Source organism: Bos mutus, chromosome 21 (genome assembly GCF_027580195.1).
Source record: "Bos mutus isolate GX-2022 chromosome 21, NWIPB_WYAK_1.1, whole genome shotgun sequence".
Classification (NCBI taxonomy): Eukaryota; Metazoa; Chordata; class Mammalia; order Artiodactyla; family Bovidae; genus Bos; species Bos mutus.
In genome coordinates this window covers 44,545,812-44,558,456 of record NC_091637.1, presented here as the reverse complement: position 1 = coordinate 44,558,456, position 12,645 = coordinate 44,545,812, and the positions used below count along the sequence as shown (strand labels likewise).

The following is a 12,645-nucleotide window of genomic DNA, read 5'->3' as shown; positions in this document are numbered from 1 at the left end:
ACAATCTCTTTAACAAGTGGTGCTGGGAAAACTGGTCAACCACTTGTAAAAGAATGAAACTAGATCACTTTCTAACACCATACACAAAAATAAACTCAAAATGGATTAAAGATCTAAACGTAAGACCAGAAACTATAAAACTCCTAGAGGAGAACATAGGCAAAACACTCTCCGACATACATCACAGCAGGATCCTCTATGACCCACCTCCCAGAATATTGGGAATAAAAGCAAAAATAAACAAATGGGACCTAATTAAACTTAAAAGCTTCTGCACATCAAAGGAAACTATAAGCAAGGTGAAAAGACAGCCTTCAGAATGGGAGAAAATAATAGCAAATGAAGCAACTGACAAACAACTAATCTCAAAAATATACAAGCAACTCCTACAGCTCAATTCCAGAAAAATAAATGACCCAATCAAAAAACGGGCCAAAGAACTAAACAGACATTTCTCCAAAGAAGACATACAGATGGCTAACAAACACATGAAAAGATGCTCAACATCACTCATTATCAGAGAAATGCAAATCAGAACCACTATGAGGTACCATTTCAGGCCAGTCAGAATGGCTGTGATCCAAAAGTCTATAAGCAATAAATGCTGGAGAGGGTGTGGAGAAAAGGGAACCCTCTTACACTGTTGGTGGGAATGCAAACTAGTACAGCCACTATGGAGAACAGTGTGGAGATTCCTTAAAAAGCGGGAAATAGGACTGCCTTATGATCCAGCAATCCCACTGCTGGGCATACACACTGAGGAAACCAGAATTGAAAGAGATACATGTACCCCAATGTTCATCACAGCACTGTTTATAATAGCCAGGACATGGAAGCAACCTAGATGTCCATCAACAGATGAATGGATAAGAAAGCTGTGGTACATATACACAATGGAGTATTACTCAGCCATTAAAAAGAATACATTTGAATCAGTTCTAATGAGGTGGATGAAACTGGAGCCTATTATACAGAGTGAAATAAGCCAGAAAGAAAAACACCAATACAGTATACTAACGCATATTTATGGAATTTAGAAAGATGGTAACAATAACCCTGTATACGAGACAGCAAAAGAGACACTGATGTATAGAACAGTCTTTTGGACTCTGTGGGAGAGGGAGAGGGTGGGATGATTTAGGAGAATGGCATTGAAATACGTATAATATCATATATGGAACGAGTCGCCAGTCCAGGTTCGATGCACGATACTGGATGCTTGGGGCTGGTGCACTGGGACGACCCAGAGGGATGGTATGGGGAGGGAGAAGGGAGGAGGGTTCAGGATGGGAAACACATGTATACCTGTGGCGGATTCATTTCTATATTTGGCAAAACCAATACAATATTGTAAAGTTTAAAAATAAAATAAAATTAAATTTAAAAAATAAATAAATAAAGGTATTGAGCCAGAAAAAAAAAGAAACAAAAACAGTGAATCTTAGATGACTGGTTGGTCACTGTGGCACTTTTGAGAACTTATTTTTAGAGGAAGGGAAAATGGGGAACTAAGAGAACCAAGAAAGATCACAAATGAGTCCAATAAATATTTCTAGAGATGTGGAATAACAAAACTTGTACTTACAACTTGAGATTCACGAGCTTTAGGAAACATCTTGGCAACATTGAGCCCATCAATGACAACATCAAAAGGAGGATGGTATTTTACAAAGTTCTGAAATCTCTTAAGTTCCTAAAAAAAAAAAGTCAGATAAAATAATAAGAACCTACTAAGGTCTTTATCATAAACATACAGCCATAACTTTCATTATTGTCCTGGAAAATCAAAATACTCATTCCTTAAAAATAAACAAATACACACACATACCGAAATATGCTTTCAAAATGAAATCTGTAAAGACCAGCCTACCAGGTGCAACTGCATGTAATTATCTGATATCTCTTATAATCTCATAGTGCTTTACACTTCACAAAGTACATAACATGGTATTTCAACTGAGCTGTAATCAGTTATCTAGCCTGCTTAACTGACACATACAGCAGTAATGAGAATAAAATGTCAAAATCCCTATGCTCTATTCTTTAAGCCAAGGAGAAATGGATCTGAGATATGCCAGTCTACCAATGTAACCATGTGGAAAGAACAAGGCTCTATAATTTGTACTCCTCTTTTATCAAGAGGATTTGGTTACTCATGGCTGTTTTGAAGAGCTGAAAATTCATTCACCATTCATTCAACAAAAATTTGCTCAGCGCCTACTCAATTTTTTGCCTAGCAGTTACCAAAGAGAGAAAATCCCAACTTAATGGAGCTTGCATTTTAATGGGAAGAGACACAATATAAACCAGTTAATATATGAACGGCAAAGGTGATGAGTGCTATGGATGGAAGAAATGTAGGAGAGGAAGTTCTACTCCCGGTAATGATGAAGTAGTCCATAATGGACTACCAGATAACATGATGTTATCTACATAAATAGTAATTATTTGAAGGTACTAGAGAATGACCAAAAGCAAGGAGAAATTGAAGGGAACACAACATTTAAAAGAAGGTTTGATAGTTTTAAAACATGTCTGAAAAATTCTTTGACACTCCTCACCCTCAAAAGTGTAGTTGCTCAGTTGTGTGCGACTCTCTGCAATCTCATGCATGGTAGCTTAGCAGGGTCTTCCATCCATGGAATTTTCCAGGCAAGAATACTGCAGTAGCTTGCCATTTCCTTCTCTAGGGGAGCTTCCCGACCTGAGATTCAAACCTGGGTCTCCCAGGTTGCAGGCAGATGCTTTATCCTCTGAGCCACCAGGGTGGAGTCTAATTCCCTCCACTTGAGTAGAAGCTTTTCTTTGTGACTGCCTCAATGCGAGAATGTGGCAAAAGTGACACTATGTGACTTCCAAGGCCAGTTAATAAAAAGAAATACAGCTCCATCCGGCTCTCCCTCTTGGGATGCTTGCTCTTAGAAGCCAACTATTATTAAAAAGCCCAGGCAGAGGTCACGCACAGGTATTCTACCTGAAAGTCGAACCTAGTCCCAGCCAAAAGCCAATATCAACTGTCAAACTGATGAGAGTGAGGGAGATTTCAAGATGACTTTAGCCTTCATTTGATTACAACAGTAGAAGAGCCAAGCAAGAACCACACAACTGAGTTCAGTCAAACCCTAGAACCATAATAATAATAGGTGATTGTTTCTGTTCAATGCCACTATATTTGGGGTGATTCGTTACGCATCTATGGATAACCAGAAAAGAAGTGAACTGCAGCAGGAGAAATTTGCCTGTATACAGCTTTTTGCCAGAGGGGCACTCTATTCAGCATGGTAGGGAGGGGCAACTGAAAATCAACCAGAAAACTGTAGACTGATTGGTTTGAGAAATAATAATCAATTGGTTTGAGAAGATAAGAGTTTCAGGTTGTCAGAGAGGCTGGAAAGTTATAAAAAGAATATTAGAAAAGAGGGAACTGCAAAAATCTGTGTATAAATCTGCTAAATCCTTAGCTCTTGATCTATTCATGTACAGAAGAGACTCCAAGGAGCCCGGGGTGGGGGGTGGAGGGAGAACAGGTGAAAGACTTGAAAGATTTGAACAAAAATTTCAATTACTATCCACTGCAAAAACAGCTTCCCTGGTTGCTCAGATGGTAAAGAATCTGCCTGCAATGCAGGAGAGTGGGATTTGACCCCTGGGTCAGGAAGATCCCCTGGAGAAGGGAACAGCAACCAACTCCAGTATTCTTGCCTGGGAAATTCCATGGACAGAAAAGCCTGGCGGGCTACAGTCCACTGGGTCAAAAAGAGTCAGACAGGACTGAGCGACTACACTTTCACTTTCAGCAAAAGCAGCAGAGTTTAGACTTTTGAGTCTAACCAAGTTTAATAGTCTGGCAAAGCAAAAAATGAACAACCTCTAGAGGAAGATAATAGAATCCAGAGCCTTTGAATTTTACAACATGCCCCTCACAATGTCCAAAACACAATGAAAAAATTAATAAACAAGAGAGAAAATAGGAAATTGTGACCCACAGTCAAGAGAGAAGAAAGTCAAAAGAAATCAACCCAAAGTCCAACCCTGCTAACTGTTGGAGTTAGCAGGCAAGAAATTTAAAGTAGCTATTATAAATAGATTTAAGAATTTAAAGGAAAATATAGTTATAAATGAATTCAAAGAAAGGACCTAACAGAAGCAGAAGAGATTGAGAAGATGTAGCAAAAATACACAGAAGAACTATACATAAAAGGTCTTAATAACCACAGTGGTGTGGTCACTCACCTAGAGCCAGACATCCTGAAGTGTGGAGTCAAATGGGCCTTAGGAAGCATTACTACGAACAAAGCTAATGAAGGTGATGGAATTCTAGGTGAGCTGTTTCAAATCCTGAAAGATTATGCTGTTAAAGTGCTGCACTCAATATGCCAGCAAACCTGGAACACTCAGTAGTGGCTATAGGATTGGAAAAGGTCAGTTTTCATTCCAATGCCAAAGAAGGGTAATGGCAAAGAATGTTCAGACTACAATACAATTGTACTCACTTCACATGCTAGCAGGATAATGCTCAAAATCCTTCAAGCTAGGCTTCAGCAGTACATGAACTGAGAACTTCCAGATGTACAAGCTAGATTTAGTAAAGGCAGAGGAACAACCAGAGATCAATTTGCCAACATCCACCGGATCATAGAAAAAGCAAATGAATTCCAGAAAAACATCTACTTCTGCTTCATTGACTATGCTAAAGACTTTGACTGTGCAGATCACAACAAGCTGTGGGAAATTCTTAAAGAGATGGTTTAATTCTTAAAACCACTTTACCTATCTCCTGAGAAACCTGTATGCAGGTCAAGAAGCAACAGTTAGAACTGGACATGGAATAAAAAAAGGACTGGTTCAAAATTGAGAAATGAGTTTGTCAAGGCTGTATTATTGTCACCCTGCTTATTTAACTTATAGGCACAGTGTATCAGGCAAAACGCCAGGCTGGATGAATCCCAAGCTGGAATCAAGACTGCCCAGAGAAAATATCAACAAGTTCAGATACACAGATGGTTACACTCTAATGGCAGAAAGTGAAGAGAAACTAAAGACCCTTTTGATGAAGGGTGAAAAAGAAGAGTGAAAAGGCGTTCTTAAAACAACATTCAAACAACTAAGATCACGGAATCTGGTCCCATCACTTCACAGCAAATAGATGGGGAAAAAGTGGAAACAGTGACAAATTTTATTTTCTTGGGCTCCAAAATCACTACAGATGGTGACTGCAGCCATGAATTAAAAGATTCTTGCTCCTTGGAAGTAAAGCTAGGACAAACCTAGACAGTGTATTAAAAAGCAGAGAGATCACTTAGCCAACAAAGGTCCATATAGTCAAGGCTATGTTTTTTCCCATAGTCATGTATGAATGTGAGAGTTGGCCTATAAAGAAAGCTGAGTGCCAAAGAATTGATGCTTTTGAATTGTGGTGCTAGAAAAGACTCTTGAGAGTCCCTTGGACAGCAAGGAGATCAAAGCAGTCAATCCTAAAGGAAATCAATCCTAAATATTCATTGGAAGGACTGATGCTGAAGCTGAAATACTTTGGCCACCTGATGCGAAGAGCTGACTCATTGGAAAAGACCCTGATGCTGGGAAAGGTTGAAGGTGAAAGGAGAAGGGGGAAGCAGAGGATGAGATGGTTAGAGAGCACCACTGACTCAATGGATGTGAGTTTGAGCAAACTCTGGGAGATAATGAATGTAGGCAAGTCTGGCGTGCTGCAGTCACAGTGCTGCAAAGAATCGGACATGACTTAGCAACTGAACAAATAATCTAAACTCTAAGTGGACTAGATTAAGAATGCATATTATAACCCCAATTCATATATTTAAAAATATAGAAAAAGTATAGATAATAAGCCAACAAAAGAGAATTCAATGAAATTTTTTTAAAAACATTTGATTAACCCAAAAGAACATAAAAGTAGGAATTAGCTAAGTCACTTCAGTTGTGTCCGACTCCTAGCGACCCCATGGACTGCAGCCTACCAGGCTCCTCCATCCATGGGATTTTCCAGACAAGAGTACTGGAGTGGGGTGCCATTGCCTTCTTCGAAAGTAGGAATAAAAGAGCCAAAAATTTTTTGGATAATAGCAAAATAAAATATTTAAATTCAACATTATCAAAAATGCTGTATATAAGACATGTACTTTGTTTTTTCTTCCAATTTCATTGCAATATAGTTGAAATACAACACTGTGTAAGTTTAAAGTATATGGCATAATGATTTGACTTACATATATTATGAAATGATTACCACAGTAAGTTTAATGAACATTCATCAATGAGAACTGTTAGGACTTACACTCTTAACAACTTTTACGTATGACACACAGTAGTGTGAACTTGATAAACAGAAAATATAAAATAAAATAGATAATAAAACAATTATATTTGTAAAGTTTTACATTATATCCCTAGTACTTATCTAAATAACTGGAATTTTGTGTCTTTGGACTAACTTCATCCAATTTGTCCTCTTTCCATTTCCTGCCTTTGAAACCACAAATCTGATCTTTTTCTTAAATTTGTTTGCTTGTTTTTGAAATATAGTTGACCATAATAAGTGTAGACAGGTTGACCACAACCTGTCTATTCAGGTTACTATCTGTTATTGATTATATTTCCCACACTGGGAAGTGTGTACCTCTTAATCTCCCTCAACCTATTCCTCTCATCCCCACCTTCATCCCCTCTGGCAACCACCTGTTTGTTCTCTGTATCTATAACTCTGTTTTTGTTTTGTTATATTGGTTAATTTGTTTTTTAGATTCCACATATAAGTGAAATCATATAATATTTGTCTTTCTCTGTCTGACTTATATCAGCATAATACCCTCTAGGTACATTCATGTTGTTGCAAATGGAAAATTTCATTCTTTTTTAAGACTGAGTTAGTATTCTTTTGTGATACACATACATGCCACATCTTCTTTATCCATTTATCTACTGATAGGCACTGAGGTTGCTTCCATATCTTGGCAATGTAAATAATGCTGCAGTAAACATCGGTGGGCATTTATCTTTTCAAATTAGCGTTTTCATTTTCTTCCGATAAATACCTAGGAGTGAAACTGCTAGATCATATGGTAGTTCTAGTTTTAGCTTTTTGAGGAACTTCCATACTGTCTTCTATAGTGGCTGCACCAATTTACATTCCCACAAACAGTGCACAAGGGTTCACTTTTCTCCACATCCTGCCAAACTTGTTATTTGTTGTCTTTTTAATAATAACCATTCCAACAGTTGTGAGGTGATATTTCACTGTGGTTTTTATTTTCATTTCCCTGGTAATTAGTGATGTTCAGCATCTTTTTATGTGTCTGTTGATATCTGCACGTCATCTTTGGCAAAATGTCTATTCAGGTCTTCTGTCCTATTTTTAATTGGGTTGTTTTTTTAATGTTAAGGTGTATGAGTTCTTTGAGTATTTTGGATGGAATTCTCTGGGTAAAAATACTGGAGTGGGTAGCCTTTCACTTCTCCAGGGGATATTCCCAACCCAGGCATCAAACCCAGGTCTCCTGCATTGCAGGAGGATTCTTTACCAGCTTAGCCACGAGGGAATCCCAAGAATACTGGAGTGGGTAGCCTAACACTTCTCCAGTGGATCTTCCCGACCCAGGAATCAAACCAGGGTCTCCTGCATTGCAGGCAGATTCTTTACCAACTGAGCTATCAGGGAAGCCCCGTATAGTTTGGATATTAACCCTTTATCCGATATATCCTTTGCAAGTATCTTCTCTCATTCAATAAGTGGCATTTTCATGGTGTCGACAGTTTCCTTCACTGTACAAAAGCTTTTCAGTTTGATTAGTCCCACTTGTTTTAAATCTGAATTCAACCCTATTTAAAAATACTGCTTATAAGAGATGTACTTTAAATATAGTGATATGGATAAGCTGAAAGTGAAAAGTAGGAAGAAAATACATAGCACACATGCATTGGCATGCTTGAGAAAGTTGAAGTAGCAATACTAATTTGAATCAAAATAGATTTTTTTTTAAAGGGTATTATAAAAAATAAAAAGGGACACTTTGTAATGACAACAAAATCAATATATAAGGAAGTCATAGTCATAAATAAGAACAGAGCTTGGAAATACAAGAAGCAAAACTTGACAAAACTGCAAGGAGGAACACAAATGTCTATAATTATAGATGGCGACTTCAACACTTCTCTCTCCATAATTGATAGAAAAGGTAGACAAAAATCAGTAGGGATACAGAAGAGCTAAACTATAGTATTAACCACTTTGACTTGATCGATACCTAAAAGAGAATACATCCAATAATGGCAGAATATTTCTTCCTTTCAGGAATACATGGAACATCAAGACAAACCACAGCTTCAGGTCATAAAAGAAGTTTCAATACATTTCAAAATATTAAAATCTGAAACATGTTTGCTGATTACTCACACATACACACACAAAAGTGAAGCCCTGTATACTGTCGGTGGGAATGTTAATTGATGCAGTCACTATAGAGTGTCAACAGCAGCAAGATACCTAGAAAAGTTCCAAATATTTCTGAATAATAATTCCAAATAACCCAAGGGTTAAAAGAAAATTACACAAAAAATTAGAAAATATTTTGAACTAAGTGATAGTAAAATATTCAGTTCAGTTCAGTTCAGTCGCTCAGTTACGTCTGACTCTTTGCGACCCCCATGGACTGCAAGCACTCCAGGCTTCCCTGTTCATCACCAACTCCCGGAACTTGCTCAAACTCATGTTCATCAAGTCAGTGATGGCATCCATCCAACTCATCCTCTGTCATCCCCTTCTCCTCCCGCCTTCAATCTTTCCCAGCATCGGGGTCTTTTCTAATGAGTCAGTTCTTTGCATCAGGTGGCCAAAGTATAGGAGTTTCAGCTTTGGCATCAGTCCTTCGAATGAATATTCAGGACTGATTTCCTCTAGGATGGACTGGGTAAACCTCCTTGCAGTCCAAGGGACTCTCAAATCTTCTCCAACACCACAGTTCAAAAGCATCAATTCTTCAGCATTCAGCTTTCTTTATAGTCCAACTCTCACATCCATACATGACTACTGGAAAAACCATAGCTTTGACTAGATGGACCTTTATTGGCAAAGTAATGTCTCTGCTTTTGAATATGCTATCTAGGTTGGTCATAACTTTTCTTCCAAGGAGCAAGAGCCTTTTAATTTCATGGCTGCAGTCACCATCTGCAGTGATTTTGGAGCCCAAGAAAATAAAGTACCTCACCATTTCCATTGTTTCCCCATCTATTTGCCATGAAGTGATGGGACCAAATGCCATGTCCTTAGGTTTCTGAATGTTGAGGTTTAAGCCAACATTTTCATCAATATTTGTCAGTTGCTACCCCTATCTTGTCCCTTCCCTGCTTCCCTCTCCCCATTAGTAAACACCAATTTGGACTCTGTATCTGTGAGTCTGTTTGTGTTTTGTTATAGTTATTTCATTTTTTAGATTGTATATATATAGTTGTATATATAAGTAATAACACACACACAAATATTTGTGGACTGCACTAGACTAATACTTAGTTTTAACTGATTACACGAAAAGAAGAAAGGTCTAAAATCACTGATCCAAGTTTTCACTTTAAGCTAGAAAAAGAAGAGCAAATACATTTCAAAGATAATAGAATAATGAAGAACAGCATCAGAGAAACAGAAAACAGAGAAGAAAATTAATAAAACGGTGGAAAAAAATGCACCTCAATCTCTAGCTCACATCACAGTTAAAAATTAGTTATAGATCATAAAAGGTTAAAAAGTGAAAGTCTAAACCCAAAAGCCAAAACTATGAAATCTAAATGTAAGAGCCAAACCTAGAAGAAAATAGAATTCCACATAACATCAGGATAGACAAAAATTTCTTGGGCAACACAGTCATTACCAATATTCACATAGTATGCCTCTTGACACGATGCCTCTGACAAGAAGTATTGTTGTTTAGTCACTAAGCTGTGTCCAACTCTTTTGCAACCCATAGACTATAGCCTGTCAGGCTCCTCTGTCTATGGGATTTCCCAGGTAAGAATACTGGAGTGGGTTGCCATTTCCTTCTCCGGAGGACCTTCCCAACCCAGGGATGGAATCTGAGACTCCTGCATTGACAGATGTATTCTTTACCAGTGAGCCACCAGGGGAAGACCCTGACAAAGATACAACAGCATTTTTGTGATATCTTGCCAAAAATGCATGAATCTAATCATAACGAAATATTAGGTAAACCCAAACTGAGAGACATTCTACAAAACACTAGGTCTATAGTTTTCAGGGGAAAAAAAAAAGGTCAAAGTTCAAGAAAGACAAAGAAAACAGAATTTTGTTGCAGATGAAAAGAGACCAAAGAAACAAGACAACTAAACTTAATGTGTAATCCTGGACTGCATCTGGGTAAAGGAGAAACTTACAAAGGACATTATTGTGACAAGTGACAAAACCTGAGTAATCAACTGTGGATCAGATAATATCACTGTGTCAAAATTACAAAGAGGAAGTTTCCCTTTTAGGCCGATAAGCACATGATCAGATACTCAACACTGTTAGTCATTAGGGAAATAAAAATTTAAAACCACTGTGAGAAATCATTAACCACCCACCAGCATGGCTAAAATTTAAGAGACCGACCATAATAAGTATATGGAGCAGCTGGAACTTCCAATATTGCAAAATGGCACAACTATTGTCGGGAAGGAGATCTAACCAGTCCATTCTAAAGGAGATTAGTCCTGGGTGTTCTTTGGAAGGAATGATGCTGAAGCTGAAACTCCAGTACTTTGGCCACCTCATGCGAAGAGTTGACTCACTGGAAAAGACTCTGATGCTGAGAGGGATTGGGGCAGGAGGAGAAGGGGACGACAGAGGATGAGATGGCTGGATGGCATCACCGACTCGATGGACGTGAGTTTGAGTGAACTCCGGGAGTTGGTGATGGACAGGGAGGCCTGGCGTGCTGCGATTCATGGGGTTGCAAAGAGTCAAACATGACTGAGCAACTGAACTGAACTGATAGTCAGGAAGACAATTGAGCAGTTTCTTAGAAGATTAAGGGCTTCCCTGGTGGCTCAGACGGTAAAGAATCTGCCTGCAACACAGGAGATCTGGGTTTGATCCCTTGGTCAGGAAGAGTCACCTGGAGAAGGTAATGACAACCCACTCCAGTATTCTTGCCTGGAGAATTCCATGGACAGAGAAGCCTGGTGAGTTATGGTCCATGGGGTCTCAAAGAGTTGGCCACAACTGACCAACAAATACTTTATAAGGTTAAGCATATATTTATCCTACATCTCAACAAATCTACCTCTAGTATTCAAAGAAGAGAAATGAAAACATGCATCCACGTGAAGACTTAAGTGTGACTGTTAATAATGGCTTTATTTGTAATTACCCCAGAGTGGAAACAACTCAAATATCCATTAACTAGTGAATGAACAGAAAAACTGTGGTATATCCAGACAATGGTTTACTATTCATCAATGAAAAGAAACTATAGATACACAAAAACATATGAATGGGTCTCAAAAGAACTATGCTAAATGGAAAAAAAAAAGGCAGACAAAAAGGGCTAATCCATACTGTATAATGTCATTTATATGAAATTTAAGGCAAAACTATACCAACAGAAAGGAGATTAATGGTTCCAGAAAGGAAGGAGAGGGAACTGACTGCAATGAATGCAAGGGAACTATTGGGGGTGAGATATCCCATATCTTGTTTTTGTTTTTATTTGGCTGTGCAGCATGGCATGCAGGATCATGGTTCCCTGATCAGGGATTGAACCCATGTCCCCTGCAGTGGAAGTGGGGAGTCTTAATCACTGGACCAACAGGGAAGTCCCTAAACATACCATATCTTAATTGTAGAGGTTATGACACAACTGCATATATTTGTCAAAACTCACTGAATTGTACATTAGCAAGTTTTATTACATGTAAAGCTGATTAAAAAAACAAAAGAAAATCCTAATAGTAACATGCATTTCATCATTAAAATAACCGCTGATCTATAAACATGCTTTCACATGTCACTTGGCTGCTTTAGCTTTTCTGTCCCTGCCAACTCCAGTTGTGTGGGACCATCCTCTTTCCTTTCTACTCAGCAAATACTTTGTTTAAAATTTCTCTGCTCAAATATATTTCCTACACAATGTATAGAAAGTTTCAATTCATATCAAAACTAACTCAATATTGGTTGGAATACTATTTTTTATAAATGGAAATAAAACTACAAGGAAATTAAAAGTTTACATACAATGTGACCATTTCCTATTTAAGTCTGAATAAACCAAGGAAAATAAGTGCATTAAATTTCTAAAATTCAAGTTTCACTAGTAATTCACATGAAAAATATTTCCCATTATATTTCCAATTTATCATCTTGGTGCTATATTTGGTACTCATTATATTCACTTCAGGAGTAATGATAAACAAAGGTAGTTCAGTATTACTGGAAAAATGGACATTTGTAAAAATCAAGAGTTAAACTAGACAACGTATAAAATCCCCTTCCAGTTCTGATATTCTATGTTAACAACTTTTGGAAATCCCTTAAAACCACAGAATGGAAGAGGGTATACTTGAGAAGCTTTGTTTGAAAGGTGAGTCTCTGGAACCTCTGTGCAATCACAGAATGTGTAATATAATCTCAGCCAAAGATTA

General features: G+C 37.9%; 1 protein-coding gene across 1 annotated transcript in view; it reads right to left on the bottom strand.

The window, feature by feature from the left end:
• The window catches only part of PRORP (protein only RNase P catalytic subunit), a 137,960-nt gene that overhangs the window by 82,848 nt on the left and 42,467 nt on the right, over positions 1-12,645 (bottom strand). The window contains exon 6 of the mRNA XM_014477013.2: positions 1,586-1,693. Within this exon, the coding sequence (XP_014332499.1) occupies positions 1,586-1,693 (108 nt within the window). The remainder of the gene's footprint in view (positions 1-1,585; positions 1,694-12,645) is intronic.